The following is a 23,211-nucleotide window of genomic DNA, read 5'->3' as shown; positions in this document are numbered from 1 at the left end:
GCAGGGGTATATATCACCCGCCATGGCGGCGCCACTCTAGGGGGCGACCTGCCGGCCCGCTGGAGTTGCTAGGGTAAAAGTTCTCTGACGAACGTGCACGCGCGGCACGTACACCTACTGGAATGGATATGAGCAACACATCTCGAAGAACAACAGTTACAAAGGTGAGTAACCGTGTTTTATTCCAGAACAGCTCCAGTTCTGTCAGCAGATCAAGGGGAGAACTGTACAATCACAGATTTCATCCATGTGCACTCTACAGAAGATCAGCAGTAATCTATAAAACACTGAACATCCACTGGATGTACATGCGACTCATTCACAAACCAGATCAGCAGCCACAGGACAACAATAACAAAAGAGGAAAATGTGGCTTTGGAAAGCCTTCCACCCCTTGAATTTCAGGGCCTGTACAAAGCCCTTAGAATGTGGGAAGGTAAAGCCTACTTTTTTATTTTATCAGCTGGTCACAACTTTCTGTCACAAACACCTTTTGATTTGAACCCGCTACTTAATGTTTGTGAGACTGAGGGAAGCATATAAAGATGCTGGGTGGTGGTGGGAAGATACATATACTGAATCCCAAACTGCTGACAGTAGAATCTTGCCTGAAAGAATACAGAATATTTTACATTTTGCAAGCGCCAGTGCGTCATTCATCTTTTCTGTTGGCTTAAATTCTTCAGACCGGGGAAACTGAAGAACTTTGTGTTTGTTGTCTTTCATCAGGTAGATTTTCCCCAGGCTTACCTGGCTAAAATTAAAAACCCAATCCTTTAATCATTTGTTTGTTGCCCAGAAGAGAAAGCTAGAGGGACAGACAGAGTATATATAATGTAAATCTTTCCTCCCAGAGACAATCTCTCGAATAATCCAGTAACAAGATGGCAGTTGGAGATATAATTTGTTTGACAAGAAGAGATAAATTTAGTCAAGGGACTAGACTATCTGTGTGTGTAAATTTTTTTCCCCCTTTAATTTTAAAATCACATCTGGTGCTTAGATATCAGTTACTTGCCAGCAACTCTAGGTGCTTCATTTGCTTAATCCTCGTGCAGAATGTTCCCAGAAGATACTATGCTACAAGCTTTCCAGCACTGTGCCTTAGACCAGGGGTTCTCAACCTTTTTCTTTCTGACCCCCCCTTCGCCCCTCGCCCACATGCTATAAGAACTCCACAGCCCACCTGTACCAACGTAACTGGGTTTCTGCATATAAAAGCCAGGGACAGCATTAGGGGGTAGCAAGCAGGGCAATTGCCTGGGGCCTCATGTCATGGGGGTCGCCACGAAGCTACATTGCTCAGACTTCGGCTTCAGCCTCGAGTGGCGTGGCTCAGAGCCTGTGCTTCAACCCCATGCAGCAGGACTTTGGTTTCTGCCCTGGGCCCCAGCAAGTCTAATGTTGGCCCTGCTTGGCGGCCCCCCCTGAAACCTACTCACAGCCCCCCAAGGGGCCTCAGACCCTTGGTTGAGAACCACTGCCCTAGGCTTTCTCCATTTACTGATGTTTACAACTCTATAGAAAACTAGAGCCTATCAGGCCAGCTTCAACCAATTGTGCAGTGTAAAATGACGTTCTGAAGAGAAAGGGGCTAAAAGTTACACCTCCCAGTAAAAATTCTCACAGAAGTCACGTCTACACTACAGACTTGTGCTGGCATAGCTCTTTTGGTCAGGCATGACTCATGATAGACATAGCTGTGCCAGCAAAAGCCCCTGCTGTAGATGTAGTTATATCAGCAAAAAAGTGTGCTTTTACTAGTAAAGCTTAATTTGCTCGGTGGGGTGGGGAGAGGGTTGGAATATGCTATGCTGGCAAAAACTGCATCCCCACTAGAAGCACTTTGCCGGTATAGTATAAAGCACACCTAGTGTAGATGGGGGCTCAGTAAATGTACTTTGAAGGAGGTTTTGTTCACATCTTTTCTGTGATGAGACCACTCTGAAATTAGAACCATTTTACACAGTCCTGGTTGAGAATGATTGTGTGTTCCTGAAGGCACTCCAAGCCCTTGACTGAATAGCCTACAGCGATCAGCTCTCTGTGCCTGCTGTAACATATTGTAGGTTTTAGGGAATCTCCTACTCCCTAAGTAGAGTGGAGGTGGCTGCTTGCAAAACTCTTGACCTTATTTCATTATCTTCAATCAGAAGTTCCCTTTTGGATTTATATTGGCATAACCATAAGTAATTACACATCATCATGATACAACAACTTCCATATTACTCTAGACCTCTGGCTTTCTTCCATTAAGCTACCCACGCTATTTTCACCTAATTGCCAGACCTCAGCAATATCCAGTTTTGGTCATATCCAGTTCCTGAGTGGTTGCTTCATCTCCCAGTCAAATAATTCTTTGTTTTGTTGCCTTTAAGACACTGCATTCCAGAACCCTCTTCTCATTTTCTGATCTTATTTCACTCTTTCTTTTCCCAGACCTCAACTTTCTTCCCTTTCCCCGTTACTTAGCTTTATTTTACAGCTGCACTGCACTTTCCAATATCCCGTGCTATTAAACTGTGACCTTTGCTTAACTGGGAACAGATGTATCTGAAAATAAGTTCTCAGCAGCCATTAAAAAAAAAAGGTTGAAACAACCCAACTTACCCTTGCTGTTAGAAACCATGATCCAAAGCCCAGTGAAGCCAATAGAAAGACTTTTTCAGTGGGAGATTGAGCAGGCCCACATAATTCTCTTTATTTGTAGATGTCAACATGCTTCACAAAAGAAGGTAAATATCATTACCTTCATTTCAAAGGTGGGGCAACTGAAACATGGAACATTTAAGCAACTTGCTCAAGGTCAAAATGTGGGTCAGTGGCATTGCTTGGAACAGAATTTGAGGTCTCCTCCTGTCCAATGCCCTATCCACTACCCCGCATTACTGAGGTTTTCTGGAGAGGACATTCCTGGGCTAGATCCTCAACTGGTGGAGCATCAAGTTACATGGGCTAAGGTTCTGGCTCTTGTAGCTAGACATGAAGGAAAAGAGGACGAGATAATTTGATACCTTAACTTATTTGTGGAGCCAATTAATGATACACAAGCTTCGTGACGAAGAGGTCTCTGTGAGGGTGTTGGCAAAGAGGTCTCTCTGATGGGTGTTGCTCTACGAGACGTTTTGTTTTGATCAGATTGCAAGTACTGGATTGGAGCAGATCACCCATTAAGTTTTAGAAGATGCCTTTTTAAAATCTATTTTGTTAACATTTTAAAGAAAAACTTGGAATGAAGATGCACCAGAGCCCTGGGCTATGGAATAAGAAAAGAGGCCCCATACATTAGAGATGATTTAAGGTACTATTGTTTAGCGAGACAGTTGGATTTAAAAATGTGGCTGGAAGTGTGGCTTCTTAATGAGACAAAAGAATCAGGGGGCCTCACAATAGTGTATCACTGAAGACAATGCTGGAATGAGTCTTTTTGACCCTAGCCATGTGGCATGTGACACAAACACAGCTGGTAACATTCATCTGACCCATTTACAACGAACAGGTTGAGTTCAGACTGCTGTCTTTCTGCTTTGCAACCGGGGCTAACTGCATTTGCCTAAGTAGTTTATATCAGCGTATTGTGGGAAAATCATGACAGCTATCCTATAGTGCCTCTGCCTGGGAGAGAGTGCCCAGAGGACACGCTCCAGCACAAGCTGGGCCCATGCACTCTGCGATATTCTACAGCACAGAGAGAAGGGGAAGGAAGGAAGTCTAGCCAAACTGGTTACACAGGCTCACATGGTGTTGGAAGGGAATTCCCTTCTATATGGCAAAAGAAAAAGTGTGCCAAAGCAATTACAAGATGACAGCAGCGTGCCGGACAATGGTTACTAACCAAGTATGAACCACGTGGGACCATGAGGACACAATCTGTGGTCAGAGCCAATCATGCCACCAACTGGATACAAGCAGCATTAAAACTTACAGTGTAAGGCCTCCACTGAAGTTTTATTCATTGGTAGAACAAATATGAGTGACACCAAGGGACAAAGCGAGTCAGACCATCGCAGGTGAGGGAGGCTCCCTGGCTGCAGTTATACCGCACAAGTTGTGTGTGTATGGGGGGAGCCTGGACTCACAGGGCTGTTGAAGGGATTCACCACTCTTGCATAGCAGGGAACTCAGCACTACAGAGGCTTCCTGTGCACCAAGGAGTAACTGAAGATATGACAAGATTCTGATCAAGGCTTTAAATCTGTTTACTAAATGGCAGGGATGAAGCGGTGCTAGTACAGTGTTCCCACTGCCACAGGAGTGCCACGGGGCTTCATCGGGCTCCAAGGACTAGCTCTGCATCTGCTCTACAACCTGGGAAGGAGAATTCTGTTCTCCCCTGGGCTGGGCCCTGGGTCTCTGGATGTGGCCCCAGGCCCTATGGGTACGTCTACACAGTGTTTTCAAACCTGCAGCGGTGAGTCTGAGAGCCTGAGTCTACACACTTGGGCTTGCACTACAGCTCTACAAACTGCTGTGCAAAGATACGGGCTTGGAGTCTGAAGACTGAGGAGGGGGATGGTTTTCAGAGCCCAAGTTCCAGCCTGACTTGTGACTTCAGAGTGCTGACTACACAGCTGTTTTTAGAGTATTAGACCAAACTCCACTGGCCCAACTCTGTAGACCTGGACTCTGAGACTTGCTGAGGCAGGTTTTGAAACATAGAGTCGGCATACCCTACGTGGCCATGCTGTGATTCAGTGGCACTAAATCCAGTTTGGATCTTTGGATCTGTTCTTTGAAGCAGCATTACAGTATTCAGGGAGGCTCTCATTCAGCTGTTCACTAACTGCTCTGTAACATTCACTGTAACATTCACTGTCACTGCTTGAACAATCTGCCTACACAGAGGTGAGCCGTCTTACCTACCAGTTGGTCAGCTTTGTGCTTGTCTAGGCAAACTGGGAATCACACTGCCCAGTTCAAATGCAGACGTACCCTGAGTGGCTCTGCATTGCTCTGTTAGAGGTAGGCAGCATGAGAAATATTTTCTGTCAAATATCCTCCCCCCAGATTGACACAAAGCTATTTTTAAATCTCTTTTCCTAATGCTTTAGGCCAGTGCTTGAACTGGATGAGTGATGCCCGGGGGCAGGGGCAGGGGATTATTTATGCCTCCTCTTCTCACTTGCTGCAAGCTAAAAAAGGGAGAAATGTTTGAGGAAGAAAAAGAGTGTAAACAGTTGGAGTATAATACGTTGGGGTTGTGGGAGGAGAAGGAAGAGGACCCTATCAGTTTTTGAAAGGATTAGGGGCAATAACCTTCACACTCTGTGGGAGGGTGAGGGGGGGCAGAATCATCTTTTTTTGTGTGGGAGAAAAATATCAGTATTGCTAACCACAAGCGTTCAAAAACCAGGGTCAGACCTCCAAAGTAATGAGATTTGCTTAAAAACCATGAGTTTAACGTTATATAATTCTTTTTATTTGCCTTCCAGATTTTGAGCTATGAGGGATCATGTTTTGAAGCTTTTCACTGCAGCCAGGAAAGCTAGAAACTAGTTGGAAAAAAAACCCCAAAAAACCATAACCCTTAGGTTCTCCTGCAATCACAGGACTCCAGGAGCTGGGGCTTTAAGAAAGGCCTCAGATATCATGAGACTCACGATAAAATTGCAAGAATTGGTAATGCTGCATCTGATTGTATTTTTGGGACCGGGTGGGTGAATAAGGGCCATACTGTCACTTGCTTCCCTTCCGGAAATCTGAACCCTTTTCTAGCCCCTGCGTGTGTGGAATGTGTACTAAGAACACAAGCAAACAACAAATGCTGTTCTCTTCCCAGTAGACCAGCTGCTTTATTGTTTCAGAAACACAATGGGTGTGTGTTTGGCTTTCCTTATAACTAAACCATTTTGTTTTGAATATACACAGAGAGGTTTAAAGTAAACACTGCTTGATTCCCCCTCCATTCATTTCTGCGATGTCAGCATCTACCTTTCTACTCTATCCCTTGAAAATGAACAATGCACAGGACTATAGATCCTACATATGTATAAAAGGGAGTCTCCTGCATCATCTTTAATCTGCAGAGCTCCTCAAAGCAAGTTAGACATTTTATAGAGAGCAAAATAAGGAAATGAGAAATCTAATCTGTAGCTGAGGATCAAACCGATGTGGTTCATTGAAAAGTACATCACATTTGTTATGAATAAGGCTTTAATTTTCTCAGTGAAGTAGGGAGTCCATTCATCCATTTAGATGAGGTGGAATTCACTTGCACCTTAATCACATGCATATCAGTATCAACCAACATTATACCACAGAAACAAATATATCTGAAATGCCAATCTAAAGAAAGGTGTAGGTACACAAACAAAAGGACTCTGCTGGACAGACTTAGTAGACCTGCAATAAACTCAGTAGAAAGTAATTAAAAAATCAACTCCATTACGGCCACTGTCTACATCAGATGCCTTTGGACTGTTTTATTTAAAGACCTGATCTGAACAGAAAGCACAATTCTTGCTAAGTATCAGCATATTTTAAGCCAGATTCTCAGGTGGTAGAGCTACACAGATTTACATCAGCTGACGATTTGATTCTGCTTACCTACAACTTGTAAAAGTGAGCTACAAAATAAGAAAATCAAATGTGAATTGTTCCTAGATTTATGAACAGGATTCTCTTACTAATCAGGCTGGTGGAGGGGTGGGGTTGGGAAAGCACAGGAACCAGTTTTAACATTATCTGCTTGCTTCCCTAAAGAATTTTCTTGGTGCTTTTGGCTCAATGCCAATATTCCACAATGGGCTATCACAAAAAACTGAAGTCTCACTGCAGTCCACAAAACCCATGGTATCTGTGATGTGCGGAATGATGCATTCAAGGATACATTCAGTGACGCAGCATAGTTCCATTTCATGGATGGAAAAAGAATTACCAAAAAGGCTAATTAAACATAATTTCTGTTAAAAAATTAACATCTGCAAACACTTAGCAGGTATAGAGTTTACTAATAGACATGGTCTTATTGGCTTTGGTGGGACTATGCCTGATTATTAAGCACTATTGCCAGCAGTAATTGTTTGCAGGACCAGATCCTTGGTTAGCATAGAAATCCAATTGTTATCAGTATTAGAAATACGGTGGCACCTAAAGACCCCAACCAAGACTGAAGTCCAATTATCTTAAGCACCATATAGACACACAGTGATAGACAGTCCTCCTTGCCAAAGGGCTTGCAATCTAAATAGACAAAATAACTGTCATTGCTATTTTACACTATCACCATTTTACAGATAAGGAAATTGAGGCACAGATCAATTAAGTGACTTGTCCAAAGTCACCCACAAACTCTGTGGCAGAGCCAGGATATGAGCTCTGATTTCCTAAGCCCCAGTTCAATGCTTTAAACCCAAGACAATAATTTAGGGTAGAACTTAACTCTCATTTTTACCTATAAACCAACTGTTGATATTTCTGCAGTTGCTTAAGTCTCTTCCTCTCTTCTGAAAAAACTTTGGTACAGTACAGTACCTTCTGATTTTGTCTTCTTTACCAACTAGCATGGCTGAATCTTCCCGCTTCCTCACTCTCCTCTCGTACTGGCTGTATTCCATTGACAATTTCTTCCTCATTACAGTTTTTGTAATGCATTAGTCAGTCGTGCTCATTTCCACAGAGTGGATAGGATTCTTTTCTCAGTATTCAAGGCCTCTATAAAAATACTAGGTCAGATCATCCACTGGCATAAGCTGATAGAGCTCAGCTGAAGTAAATGGAGCTGTGCCAATTTATACCAGCTAAGGATGTGGTCCATTGAGTTTAGAGCAAGAGCCACACTTTTGCTGTGCAGGCTAGGACAACATGTTAGTTCAACACTGGGCTGCATCCATGGCCTAAAACTCAATGACAAAAGTCATCAAGAGAAAGAACGTTTTCCAGAGACACTCCATTCTCGACTACTATCAGAAAGTGTGGAAGAAATGCTTATTTATAATTATTTTCTAGGTTCCAGACAAATAATCTAGTCAGTGCAATCCACAGCCAAGGATTACATTTCACAAGTATTACCCAAATGGTTTTAATGATAATTCTCTGCCTGAAGCAATCCTAGTTTACTGCAGCAGAAAGAGTGATTAAGTGCATGATTAGATACTAGCTAGGAAGCAGGTGGGACTTTCTTCAGCTCACCTGGTGGATCAGTTGCCTGGAGCTTTTGCAGGTCTTGGCAAAGTCTTGACTGCTATGGGTTGTGTGTCTCAGGGCTAGTCTACACTAGAAGCGCTATATTGGCGCAGCTGCACTGATGGCGCTCTATGCCAACGGGAGAGCACTCTCCCATTAGCATCGTTACTCCACTAGAGGTGGATGCTGTGTTGGCAGGAAAGCATCTCCCGCCAACATAGAGTAAGTGTGGACAGCACTTAGGTCACTGAACTGGTGTGGCCCAGGGGTATCTTTTCCACACCCCGAGCAACATACATTCAGTTAACATAAGTGATAGCGTAGACCTGCCCATATGCACTAATTGAATCTAGCTAAAATGTGGCAGCCAAGTGCTCTTCTCCTGAGAGCACTTGGTTGCCACATGATAGATACAGCAGGTCTGATTATATTGTCATGTCCACTTACCATTTGAAGGACACCGAAATATGACATCAGATATCCAGTCTGTGCTGCCTCCAGCCCAAAGAAATTTATAGAGATGATGGAAAACATAATCAGGAACAAACCTACAGAGTGTATTAAAAAGAAAATACTTTTAATGGGTATTGGAATATATTTACACTGCAAGTAAAGGGCCACACCCTGTTTAATCACCACTGATGTAAAGACAGTAGAGTTGCTCTGCAATAACGTTGAATGCAGACAAGCAGACAAAAATACTTTGGGTTTTTAAAAAAATCTTTAACCATTTCAACTATTACCTTTAAAAATGTGACTTAGAGGAAGTTAGATACAATCGTGCTGATTAGTGGAAGCCGTTCACATGGTTTTATTAGGCCAGACATGCTAACCTTTAGGATAGCACAAGAAAAAATTTTTTTTGTTCAGACAAGATTATAACCCGGGGATAATTCCTCATTCCTTTTGCTTAACTTCAGATTTTCACCATTGGATTTGGAGTCTCAGAAACAGCCTAGGGACAGGAGTTTAAATACAGTGGTTTCACTGTGCACAGGGTGAATGACTTCATTGGCACGTGGAGTTTCTGTCTCTCATGCATCTCTAATGTTGTCAGCACAGAGAGGCAGTCAAGGAAGCATGGGCGGCCTCAGCTCACAGTGGACCTGCTTTTCAATTACTGTATTTTACACACACACATCTACAGATCAGTATATAATAAGTAGATATTTGCCACAAAATAAAAGTACAGCAAAGGATGTCTGAGGATGACAGTTTGCTGGCAAACAACTCACTAACTCAGCTACAGCAGAAGGATTTTGCCCACATTTCCTGTGATGCTAAGAAGAATTATAATTATCGGTCTATAATGCTGTACACTCACAGGGGTTCACTTTGTCCACCTGTTACAAGCATACAACTAGATTATTTTCACTTGTAGCTTTAGAGGCATTCAGACAGGGAAATATATTTTTCAATGGAAGTCCACAAATACGAGATGTTTACTAAAGGCTATTTTGTACAGAGCATACTGTCACACGTATTAGAGTAGTTCCTCAGTGAGTGTAAATCAGTGGAACTACAGTACACCAATTCACTCCAAATGAACATCTTTTGACCACATCAATTCATAACTTTTCCAGTGCTCTGTCTTGGCTGACCAACAAAACTAAGATGGCTGCTGGAGTTCCATCCACTGTCTACCTTAACTGCTTGCGATGTAAAGCTAGACCAGGGGTAGGCAACCTTTGGCACAAGTGGCATGTGAGCTGATTTTCAGTGGCACTCGAACTGCCCGGGTCCTGGCCACTGGTCCGGGGGGTGGCGGGGGCTATGCATTTTAATTACTTACTTTACATACAACAATAGTTTAGTTCTATTTTATAGATTTATAGAAAGAGACCTTCTAAAAATGTTAAAATGTAGGACCGGCAAGCGAAACCTTAAATTAGAGTGAATAAATGAAGACTCATCACACCACTTCTGAAAGGTTGCCAGTCCCTGAGCTAGGCAATGTATTTAACAGCTATTGGCTAGCATATGTTCACTTGGCCAGAATTTTCAGAGGAGTTGAGCACTCAGTCAGGGCCAGACTTCCAGAAGACATTTTTTAAAACTTAAAAAACTGACCTTAATGTAGGTGCCTAAATGGGAGCTGAACTGCTTTGAAAATCTGGACCAAACTGTGGCTACTGAGCCCTTGAAAATTTGCCTGTGACCTCTTTTGAAAATCTGGTCCAAGAAGAACAAGTGATGAGCCTTGCACAGCAGAAAGTGTATACATGGCTTGGGAGACTCAATAGAAACTGGGAAATGGGGGGTAACATTTCAAAAACGGGCTAAGTGACTTAGGTTCCTAAGTTCCATTTTCAAATGTGATTTGGGCACTTAGGAAACTAAGTCCCATTGGCTTTCTGTGAGATTTAAGCATGTGACATGTGGTTTGGGGTGTCTCAATTTTGGGGTTCCTAATTTCACACACCTTAAAAGGGCCTGAACTTCAGCAAGTGCTGAGTATTCACCATCTGAAAATCAGGCCCTTGTAAGGGGTCTCAGGTTGGGTACCCAAAAATGGAAGCACCAAAAATCAGTAGTCACTTTTTAAAATCTTGGCCTAAGTTCATAAGTCCATTTTGGAAAGGTGATTTGGACTCTTACATAATGCTACAGCTAAATTTTCAATGGTATTTTCCCCCATTTCCCCCTCGCCCCGCTTAAGTTGAGAATGAAGCACTGTCATGTAGTAAAATACCCCACCTTGTTCGTGGCAGATATTTCCACTATTAGAGGTACCCAAACTATATCAGCCCATCTGTCCATCACCACCCTGCCTTAAATGTACCTCACTTAGGAAGGTACTTATTATCCCACATAAGTTAATTTTAGTGAGTAACCACTGCCAACTTGCCTCTATATACATTACAAACTTGTTTACAATGTAAATAAAAGGTCTGTAATTTAGATGAATTACCTAATATAATTATATGGTTGCAGTAGTGAGATGAAGGTAGATGAGAGTTTAGCCTCAAGCAGTGAGGTGTAAATAAGTGGACAACAGCCAAATCACCTCAGGCTGTAATCACCAGGTCAATAGCTTGATGAGAGACCTGAAAAGTGAAGTCAGGTGTTGCTAGAGATTTAATAGACGGAGCTCTTCCGTCTCAACCAGCTGCTTTCCCAGTGTGGCACCGTGCTTCTGGAGGGACAGTCTTTCCGATGAAGCGCAAGATGAGACCCTAGCCACTCAGGATTGTTAAACGCTCCCATGATGTTTTTGTTTTTTTTTTAGTGTTAGAGTATTAGCCACTGTGTCCTGTCCAAATCCCATCTGAATTAATTACATTTTGCCTGCCTAACAGTTCCCCTTTAGTTTTTGAATTGCATTGTTATTATTTGTTTTCCCCTGTAAATATGGTACATTGCTGCTTGTGCAGAATGGCTGCCATGTTCCACCCCGTAGGATGATGCATTTCAGCAGTGGGTTACTAATACCGAGATATAAAGTGCATCTTGGGATTCTTTTGGAAGAAAGTTGCTACATGCGGTGCATATGAGGCCTTATGTTGCGGAATGCACAGAAGACATAGCCTCAGAATTACACAGTGACATTTTAAAAGTTAAAAATAATACCATGAGCCAACACCTTGAAATTAGGAACCACCTTAAAACTATCGCTTTACAGTCCTGTCTGTTTTGTAAAACACACTAATTCTATGAATTTTCCATTACACGAGTGTAGTTCAAGGCAAGTAACATTTTTGAAAGAGCTAAGGGAATTGCATTTTTTCTTTGGCCTTACTTGCATACTGTTCTTTTCTCCAGCGGGTTTTCTTTGGACAGCGGTGTTAGGTTGCACAGTCAATGCCAAGTGCATGCAAAAAGAGAAATGCAGAACTCCCTTATTTAGAAATCCTTCACAGATTCCTATAGAAGACAGTGAGTCTTGTTTCTTATATTGTCAGGCCATTTTCCATGGAACAGTAAAAACATTTTATCAAGCCCAGACAGGCTGAAATGCCATCTCTCTCCTTTAGCCACTCCTAGTAAATCTGCTTTGATATGCAAGTTAAGTTTAATGTTATTTAGACGTCAAGAATCATTTTTAAAAGGGCCTCCTCCTTTTTTGAGAATTTGGAAAAGTTGTGCACACGTCCACCTAACACAGTTCCTGTATACATAAATTGGTACTTTCCCAGTATCCTTAAGCACACAAAAGTGAATCCTTGAAATTGCATGGTCCAGAGGGATGGTACTGACCATTTGCACAATTAGCAAAAATAACCCTCAAGAGTCTCCAAGTGAAAAAGGCACACCAGATTACTGAGTTCATCCCTTCCTTGGTTCAAGGCCTTGTCCCCTACAAAAGATTGTGATCACTGCATTAGATTCTGCCCCTCTCCTTATGTTGCAAATAGTAAGATGAGCAGATTCTTTGGACATGCAGCAGAAGGCCAGCAGCTTCCTGACACAACGTATGGGAGGAGAAAGGGTTGTACCATTCAGTGAGGAGGGGGAATATTCATTAATAAGCAGCACAGCTGAACAGAACACAACGCCATCCACAGCTTCAGAAACAACTCTGACATCATAATAAAAAAGGCTTACAAAGGAGGTTCTGTTATCATCGTGAATAGGTCGGAATATGAACAAAAGGCTGCTAGGCAACTCTCTGACACCACACTCTACAGGCCATTACCCTCTGATCCCACTCAGAGTTACCAAAAGAAACAACACCATCATCACAGGAAACTCCCTGAAGCAGCACAGGAACAATCTACACAGACACACCACTAGAGGTCCAGGGATATTCTATCTGCTACCCAAGATCCATAAACCTGGGAATCCTGGACACCCCATCATCTCAGGCATTGGCTCCGTGACAGCAGGATTGTCTGGCTATGTAGACTCTCTTCTCAGGCCCTATGCTACCAGCACTCCCAGCTATCTTTGAGACACCACTGACTTCCTGAGGAAACTACAATCCATCGGTGATCTTCCAGAAAACATCATCCTAGGCACTATGGATGTAGAAGCCCTCTACACCTACATTTGAAACAAAGATGGACTACAAGCCATCAGGAACGGTATCCTTGATAATGTCATGGCAAACCTGGTGGCTGAACTTTGTGACTTTGTCCTCACCCACAACTCTTTCACATTTGGGAACAAAGTATACCTTCAAGTCAGCGGCACTGCTATGGGTACTCACATGGCCCTACAGTATCCCAACATTTTTATGGCTGACTTAGAACAACGCTTCCTCAGCTCTCGTCCTCTAACGCCGCTACTCTACTTGCGCTACATTGATGACATCATCATCATCTAGACCCATGGGAAAGAAGCCCTTGAGGAATTCCACCAGGATTTCAACAATTTCCACCCTGCCATCAACCTCAGCCTGGAACAGTCCATACAAGAGATCCATTTCCTAGACACTACAGTGCTAATAAGCAATGATCACATAAACACCATCCTATACCGGAAACCTACTGACCTCCAGCTTTCATCCAGACCATACCACATAATCCATTGTCTACAGCCAAGCTCTAAGATACAACCGCATTTACTCTAATCCCTCAGACAGAGACAAACACCTACAGGATCTCTATCAAGCATTCTTACAACCACCTGCTGAAGTGAAAAAACAGATTGACAGAGCCAGAAAGGTACCCGGAAGTCACCTACTACAGGACAGGCCCAACAAATGAAGTAACAGAACGTCACTAGCTGTGTCACTTACAGCCGCCAACTAAAACCTCTCCAGCGCATCATCAAGGATCTACAACCTTTCCTGAAGGATGATCCCTCACTCTCATAGACCTTGGGAGACTGGCCAGTTCTTGCTTACAGACACCTCCCAACCTGCAGCAAATACTTATCAACAACTACACACCACACAACAAAGACACTAACCCTATCCCTGCAACAAACCCCGTTGCCAACTCTGTCTGCATATCTATTCAAGGGACACCGTCATAGGACCTGATCACATCAGCCACCCCATCAGGGGCTCGTTCACCTGCACATCTACCAATGCGATATACGCCATCATGTGCCAGCAATGCCCCTCTGCCATGTACGTTAGCCAAACCGGACAGTCTCTAGGCAAAAGAATAAATGGACACAAATCAGATGTCAAGAATTATAACATTCATAAACCAGTCGGAGAACATTTCAATCTTCCTGGACACAATAACAGACTTAGAAGTGGCAATTCTTCAACAAAAAAACTTCAAAAAACAGACTCCAATGAGAAACTGCAGAGCTGGAATTAATTTGCAAACTGGACACCATCAAGTTAGGCCTGAATAAAGACTGGGAGTGGATGGGTCACTACAAAAACTAATTTCCCCCCTACTGTTACTCACACCTTCTTGCCAACTGTTTGAAATGAGTCACCCTGATTACATTGGCCTCATTACCACTACAAAAGTGATTTTTCCTCCCTTAGTATTCTATCATTGAGAATAGCCCACTTCCATTTTAATTGAATTGTCTCATTGGCACTAACCCCCCAGCCGGTAAGGCAATTCCCATCTTTTCATGTACTGCGTATATATACCTGCCTACTGTATTTTCCACTCCAGGCATCTGATGAAGTGAGTTTTAGCCCATGAAAGCTTATGCCCAAATAAATTTGCTAGTCTCTAAGGTGCCACAAGGATTCCTCATTGTTTTTGCTGAAACAGACGAACATGGCTACCACTCTGAAAACAGTTGCATAGTAGGGGAAGTCATAAAAGCTGTCAGCTCCCCTATATGTATATATAAATGAATGCAGCCAGTCATGAATGAATGCTGCTGGTCCAGCAATCTCTCTTCTCAATGTATCATTATTTTCTTATTACTTTATTTGTATTGCAGCAATGTCTAGAGGCCCCAACTGAGATCAAAGTCCCATTTTGCTAGTGCTGCACAAACAGTCGAGTCCAGTCTCTGAGCTGAAGAACTTACAGACTAAATAGAGAAGACAAACAAAGGATGGGAGAGATAAAGTTTCCTTATTCCCATTTTACAGCTGGGGAACTGAGGTAGAGATAATACATGATTTGCCCAAGGTCACACAGAAAACCCATGGCAGGAAATTCATTATAAATTCAACCTCAGATTTGGACCCTATATAACGGTGAGTGGCCTGTGTTGGAATATGCAACGCTGAATATGGAATAGCTCCAGCAGAAAAAAAAAATAGTCCTGATTCCTTTCTCTTTCACCAATGACCAAACATAAAGGGCTTTCAGATACACATGAAAAGCAAATCTACTGGATTTATACTTGTTATTTTAAATACTACGATGATCCCAGAGAATTACCTGTAGGGAGTCCGGAAAGGACCTTGATTAAGAACACTTCCTTTACTCCTGGAAGCTTCAGCAGGCGTAGGATTTCTTTGAGACTAAACACACTGGACTGTGATGTGCCTGTGAAAATGACGGACAGAATAAAGACTAGAAGCAGCAAACAAGAAACGATACATTATCTTATTACACTCACAGTCAACTCTCCACAGAGAAAATTTCTTCCTTCATCTCTGCATCATGGTTCTCCATTGCCTGTTTGGGTTTGGTTCTATGTGCACGGAACCCCACTAGCATCAGGGGCATGTTGGTGTGTAGAACAAAAGCAGACTATCCAATAGACATCTGCAGTGTGGGTCGGAGACAGGCAGAGCTGATGGGAAAGGATAATGCTGCATATGATTAAAAAACCTATAGCTCTTTCCCTTTTAGCATTCCCTCCAGTCCTTATAATTGGTCACACAGTAGGATGTTCTCATGACATTTCCACCTTCTCACCCGTCCCAAATCTTTTTTTTATTTTAGCTTCACATAGATTTTCCAAGTTGTATCACAACTGATACAACTTGGAAAATGCGTGTGAAGATTGCACATAGAACCAAAGTCTGAAAGACGGTGCACCATAAAATCCCACACAGAAATAAATTACAAGATCTGACACCTTTAAAGAAAAGATAACCCAGGTCAGATCTTCAGCTTGTATATATCAGCCTTAAGCCATCAAAGTCACTGATTTACAGCAGCTGAAACTCCACTCTTGACAATATTGGCCAAGATGCTGTCCACTTGATCCAACATGCACAGAACTCCCATTCCAGTCAAGGGGAGTTTCGAATGTGAATGTCTTGCACATGGGGCTTTTTAAGCACAATAATCCCCTTGCTCAAGCCACCTATGTACAACAGGGAATTGGTGCTCAGGATGGAGCTTCAGGCTGAGCTGTAAATTTTCTTGGTTTTGTGGCCTTTGTGTTATCTGAAGAGTTTACTGGAATGTAATCCATATGGTTGAAATTATTGTTTTTGCATTAGTGGGTTTCAAAAAAATCCTCTGTTGAGAGTTTCTGTGATTTGGCACAGCAGACTAGTGAATGTATAGGACTGGGCATTAAGTAGAGAAAACTTTAAGTTTAATGGGGTAGTGGAGGCTGAGTGAATTGAGTCAGTGGAGAATTGAGCACTTCTGGGTTACAGCTATGGCGATTTCCTGGACAAACCTTGCTGAATTAAGTTAAACCTTATTAAATTATATTTAAGTATCTTAGAAGTTCATTGCAGTCACAAGTGCAAATGTTTATGTATAATTGTGGGATTGTATGCCATATCACTAGGGGGGAACATGAGTACTGTAAACCCAAGAAGTGTTATGAGTGTCAAAGGACTCTTTAAAATGGGGTGAGTAAACTTTTTGGCCTGAGGGCCACATCTGGGTATGGAAATTGTATGGCGGGCCATGAATGCTCGAAAAATTGGGGCTGGAGTGAAGGAGGGGGTGAGGACTCTGGTTGGGGATGCAGGCTCTGGGGTGCAGCCAGAAATGAGGAGTTCAGGGTGCAGAAGGGAGCTCTGGGCTGGGACAGGGGGTTGGGGTGTGGGAGGGGAACTGAGGGCTCCAGCTGGTGGTGAGGGCTCTGGGTTGGGGCTGGGGATGAGGTGTTTAGGGTGTAGGAGGGTGCTCCAGGCTGGGACTGACAGGTTGAGAGTCTGGGAGGGGGCTCTGGGCTGGGGCAGGAGATTGGGGCACGGGGGGGTGAGGGCTCTGGCTGGGGGTGCAGGCTCTGGGGTGCAGGAGAGTGCTCCAGGTTGGGATCAAGGGGCTTGAGGTGCAAGAGGGGGCCAGGGGTGCAGGCTCCAGGAGGCACTTACCTCAAGCAGCTCCTGGAAATAGTGGCATGTCCCCACTCCAGCTCCTACATGGATGCACAAACAGGCGGCTCTGTGCACTGCCCCTGCAGCTCCCATTGGCCACAGTTCCCAGCCAATGGGAGCTACAGGGGTGGTGCCTGGGGCAGGGGCAACGTACGGAGCCCTCTGGCTGCCCCTACGCATAGGAGCTGGAGAGTGGAAATGCCCTTGCTTCCAGGAACTGCAGCATGCGCGTGCAGAGTGGTCCCCAACCCCTGGCTGGAGCATGGGAGCAGGGAAGCCCCAGACCCTGCTCCCCAGCAGAAGCTCGAGGGCTGGATTAAATCAACTGGAGGGCCAGATGTGGCCTGCGGGCCATACTTTGCCCACCCCTGCTTTAAATCCATCTGCCAGATAAGAATGAACTTTCAGTCAAGTGGGTTTCTTAGGAAATACTTGGGAGGAGGGGAATGCAAATTACCACAACTGGACCCAACCTTTCGAAGTTACATCCTGAGGAGAAATCCATTGTTTGCTGATTACCTGTTTCCAGAGTCCCAGGGATACAGACCCAAACTGTACAAAGGAGCGAACCAGATTCATGAGGGTTCTTGTTCTGCCCTTGTAACTACAGGAAAACCAGTGTTGGGTTTGAGGGACTGACTCCTACCAGAGTCCTTGTTGGGGTGAACTCTGGTAAGCTTATTAGTATGCGTGTAGAGCGTTGTTATTTTAAGAATAAATGTGCTTACTTAGTGCCCTCGTGACTGTGGGCAATTACACAGTTTATAGCTTCTGAAGAGAAAGCAGAGCAGACCGCTTAGGGAGCCTGCGTGCTGGGGAATAGTCAGAGAACAGTGCAGCTTGGAAAAACCCTGGTCAGGAGGGAGGGAGAGACATGGGTCTCCGCCCAAGCAGAGGGTGACAACTAAGGAGTCAGGATTCTGAAAGTGGGTGCCCTGGCTGGACTATGAGGGAGAAATCAAGCAGCCAAGTTGCACAGCAGATGATAATGGAACAAGCTTAGGCCTCTGAGTTCATGTAGTGAATGGGTCCCAAGTGAACACCAGTTAGATGGTTTCATCATCAACATTGCAAAAAACCCTTCTCATTTGATACATGCTTGGCACCTTGGGCAACGTCTTCTCAGATGAGGATGAGGGATCAGCACTCAGCATTTAAAACTGCCCAGCTACATTCCTACAGCAATGAAAAGTTGCCAGAAAGGGTAAACACTCACGCTGCTGTGTAGCTTGTCCTTCTGACTTTGGTTTGGTGTGAGCAGGGATACACGTCATTACTATCATTGCATTTATGAGACTTGCCACTACCGCAAGATACGACGGAAAGTACATGCTGTGAACAGAAAGAGCAATTAAGATATACATACAATGGACTGAATTACATTGTGATTTACAAACACTTAAGCATGTGCCTAACTTTACTCATATGAATAATAGGAATAGTCCCAATGAAGTCATGATGAGTAAGGGTATGCATATGATTAAGTGTTTTCGAGATTGAGGCCTTATATGAGTGCTCATGATCTGACCATGTAATTCCTTCAAAGATGGATTTTACTGCAAGCCATGTTACAGTAATGTATTAATAACAGGCATTAACACAGTGTTTTTTTAATTTGTAAAGCTCAGAAAAAATTGCTTTCTTAGCGAAGCTGCTTAGAGATTCTCCAATGGAACAACTGAATTGTTAATTATAATCAACCCAATCCCACAGTGGGCCAAATTCTGTCACTTTTATTAACAGTATTAACAGTGATTAGTGCCTTATTCTGGAAGGATCCCACCTGATTTCATTGGGAAGCATCCAGGAGGAAGATCCTACTGAGTAAGAGTAATAGTGGCAGAATCTAGTCCAATGAATACACAGAAGCTTAGACACTAGATATGCAAAACCACTAGATAGGGTCCATGTAAGATGACAAACATAATTTAAAAAAAACCAAAACACTCTTTTATCTTAGGGTAACTACTTTGTCACTCACAGACCAGAAACAGGTATAGACTAGCACCTTTGATTGGTACCCTCTCATCTCTTAAGATGCTCACAACCAAAAGGCTTCCAGTGAGTGAAATAAAGCAAAACTATTTTCCATCCAACCACCAATGACACAAGTTATTGTTATTTTGAATCTGCCTGTATATTGCTGGGATGTGGGATGTTGTTAACAGATCAGGGACTGCCCCCCATCGGTTCTCACAACAAATGTTTTGGTGCCCTCAGAGTGTGGCCACCAACTCTTGCTGAAGGCCACTCTGACATTTTCCCCTAAAACACTTACTGTATATACTTGTTCAGAAGCTGGATTTTTTTAGTAAAAAAGTGAAGCATCAGAGAAGGGGGTCAGCTTATGAATGGGTAGAAAGAGGGAGATGTGGGACACAGCCCCTCCCCTTCAACAGAGGGGGCAAGGAGAGGCAGCACTGCCAGCAGAGCCAGAAGGGAAGAGGCAGGGCCAAAGTCTCTCCGCTTCTGGACATGCTGCTCTCCCCCCAGCCTCCGAAGCAGCTGCAGCTCCAGGGCTGGCAGGCTGCAGCTGTTCCACTCAGCCCTGCCCCCAGAGCAAGCTGTGGCCATGCCGCCTGGCCCGCCAGGACAAGTCCAGCCTGCTGGAACATGCTGCGGCCACGCTGCCCAGTCTGACCCAGTGGAGCAGGCTGCAGCCACGCTGCCCAACCTGCTGGAGCAGCTCCAGCCAGGCCAGAGACATCCTTCCCTGGCCCTTCCCAGATAAGGTTGGAAGGGATGGGATGGGGAGTGTGTGGGGGTCCTGGGCTAGGGATAGGGTCATGTAGGGGGTGGTCACAAGGGTTACACCCCTGACCTCTAGCTTCTCCCCCCCAAGATATGTCCCCACCAGTTGCTGTCCTGGCCCGTCAGGGTAAGCAGCTGGTGCGCTGGGACACTTTGTTTACCTCCGTGCCTGTGGACGCTCGATGTAAACAAACCATCTCGGCCCGCCAGTGGCTTGTCTTGATGGCCCGGAAGCCAAGTTTGCTGACGCCTAAATTATAGGGTCAGCTTCTGAAAGGATCATAAAAATTTTCCATTTTTACTTATCCATCCAGCAGGTAGTGTAGACATACCCTAAGTCAAAATTGGATGTCTTTCTAAAATATATGCTCTAACCCAACCACAAGATGTAGGCTTGATGCAAGAATTTCATCCAGTAATTCCATGGCCTGTGTCATACATGTGGTCAGTGTCACTAGATGATCACCATGATCCCTTCTGGCCTTGAAGACTAGGAAAACAGAGCTTAACTGATGCAATGGCATTGTGCTGGTCCTCTGAACAGGAGTGACTGTCACCCTAGATCACTTTTCAGGTTCTGTAATAGTCTACATAGACTTACACATGAATTGTATGAAGTGAGACTCATCTATAATAACTGGCATATTCTGCAAACAGGAGCCAAAACAACACGTGGTAGCTGTAATTTGCAAAGCATGCCTTTTTATCATGGTGTAGATAAAAGAGTATTGAGTGCCACCCTAATGCCTAGTTATTGCTGATGTCATGAGATATCAGAAATAACCATGAGCTCCCTCACAGAATAACAATGAGCTGTACTAATTGCATAAGCCTCAGATCTCTTTCTAGACAGACAAAAGTGTGACTTGAATAATTCTGAGAGCTTGCAGTGTTGTTATTAAAATTAAAATATGGGACAGTCAAGGATTCAAATGAATACATTGAGAACATCAAAGAACAAATTCTACATAGGCATTACTGTAGATAGCAACTGCACAAATAAAATAAATCTTTTAGTTCACTATTTATTAATTATATCAGCCTTAAATAACATCTTCATGTAAACAGATATACCACAGGGCGTTACGACTGACTTTATGATGTCAACCAGTTCTCCGGGACCACAAAATCAACCATTTGCTATGTTAAGATTTTAGCAAGAGATTTTATAAGATCTTGTGTGCCAATATTCCGTTTTCAGGTTCCAAACAAGATTCAAGGCAGGTACCAGTCAGTAAAAATGGAGGATTTCCCTCTGAAAACCAAGTAACAAAGTACTAAACCAACTCAAGCACCAAATCTACCACCAATTCTTTGCCATGAGATGGGGTGAAACACCCCCCCCAAAACAAAAACAACCCCCTAGAGATTTTACACACCGACATCCCCCACCCCTCAAAAAGTGACTTGTCTTAAGTAAATGAGTAAGTGGAATTGTACAAGGCTAAACTCAAATGATTTCAGAGTACTGTAGCAAAAACTGAAAACTCATTCAGGAAAATATAAAGCTCAGGAGTAAGATTATCCAAAAGTACCTAAGTCACTAACATGCCTCTGCAAATATCACCCTCAAACCATAACTTCTTTTTGGTACTTTAATTTTTAATTTTCCAAGTATCTTTGCCCCTTTAAGCTATGTAGTTAATGTATTTCTTTAGCGGATTACAATGAACCTCACATTATTTTTCTCATATAATGTAAGCTTTTTTTTAAAAAGAAGAAGTAAGTTCAATGCCCATCAAGACTGGCACCTCGACAGATCAAGAGATTGAACTCTTTATGTAGTTATATTGATGTTAATTAATAAATCAACAGATTTCTAAATTTTCAGAAAATTCATTTTATAAGCACTGTAATTTTGGGGAGGATAGGCTGAATTCTTCACACATAACATAACATGAATTCAGCTTTAACTATGGAGCCATGACAGGCACCTCCATCATTAAATATATTGAAAGAGGTTAGCTTTGCAAGCTTCCCCTACCCACACCATTAATGCAACCCTGGCTCAAAGGAACCTGGTGGTGACTTCTAGAGGAGAAAGGAGGAGAGCAGTCTCAGAGCCCACTCAACCTTTGGCTTCTCCAATGAAGCCAACAACACTGATGCCTATTGTAGTGATTGGGCATTTGAAGCCAGGCTGAGATCCACAAACTCATTTCACATAAGTCACAAAACAGCCATCAGATGATAACTACCTACAGCTTTTTACCAAGCAGAATGGTCTTTAAACTGGTGACCCAGAGATGAAAGACTTAGGAATTAGGTAACAAGATACTTAAGTGCCTAAATGTAAGCACTTAAATAAGTGGGCTAATTTTTTGATGTACTATGAATTTACTGATCTCATTAGGAACTGCAGATGTTCCATACTTCTGAAAAGTTAGGCCCCTTATTTAGGTGCCTCAATAGGGATTTGAGTGCCTAAATCCACACATTTGAAAAAGTTGGGAATAGTTCCTCTCACCACTGTTTTGTACCTGCAGAACCAGAGTTGACATTTCAGTTCCAAACAGTTTATTCTCTAGGGTTCTGATCCTGCTCCACAGAAGTCAATGGAAGTTTTGCCACTGACTTCAGTGTAGCTGGATCGGGTTATTTCAATTTACCTTAACTCTATTTCTATATGAGAACATTCCAATGAGCACACTGTAAATATGTGGGCTGATACAGTAGATAGTTTAGACCAAGGATCAGCAAGCTTTCTCAGAACTGGACCTCATTTTAACATAGGGATTGTCTGCCAGGCCATTTCCCCTTCCATTCCATGATTGCACAATCTGTCGCTCCTTCCGATTCACAATCCAATAGCACCCTGTGTCAACTTCCACAATTGGTTTAATGGAAAAATGAGACCAGGAACATAATGTATTTATAGCTATGTTTTGTTGCAATTTAGTAACTGGAGATAAATTTGAGAACAGCACCATGTGACATGCCAGTGCTCCATGGACCATCCAGGGCCCATTTTGGGTACCTCTGGATCAAAAAGATAAACATGAGTGACAACTCTCTTTGAGGCCAGAACACTGGTCTGCTCAGGACAACTATGAAAATAAGAAACAAAACACAAGGTAAAGTTCTGGCTGCAGCCTTAGATTTTTCCAGAATGAATTTTTCAGCTCCCTAGTAAATTCAGCACTTGGTGGACGTTCTGCATTTCAATTAAGCCTTTGACTTGGAAGGGAAACGGTCACAGGATGGCATTTGCTGTGTACTCAGTGAAGTAA

The 23,211-nt window shown here is 43.3% G+C and overlaps 1 protein-coding gene across 8 annotated transcripts in view; it reads right to left on the bottom strand.

The window, feature by feature from the left end:
* The window catches only part of SLC67A1 (solute carrier family 67 member 1), a 165,841-nt gene that overhangs the window by 49,583 nt on the left and 93,047 nt on the right, over positions 1–23,211 (bottom strand). For all 8 annotated transcript variants that reach the window (XM_075065106.1, XM_075065108.1, XM_075065104.1 and 5 more), the window contains 3 exons: positions 18,447–18,562; positions 15,378–15,485; positions 8,572–8,672 (listed from right to left, as the gene is read on the bottom strand). In XM_075065106.1, coding sequence (XP_074921207.1) covers positions 8,572–8,672; positions 15,378–15,485; positions 18,447–18,562 — 325 coding nt within the window. The remainder of the gene's footprint in view (positions 1–8,571; positions 8,673–15,377; positions 15,486–18,446; positions 18,563–23,211) is intronic.

This window comes from Chelonoidis abingdonii, chromosome 4 (assembly GCF_003597395.2).
Source record: "Chelonoidis abingdonii isolate Lonesome George chromosome 4, CheloAbing_2.0, whole genome shotgun sequence".
Classification (NCBI taxonomy): Eukaryota; Metazoa; Chordata; order Testudines; family Testudinidae; genus Chelonoidis; species Chelonoidis abingdonii.
This window is presented reverse-complemented; position numbering and strand designations above follow the sequence as displayed.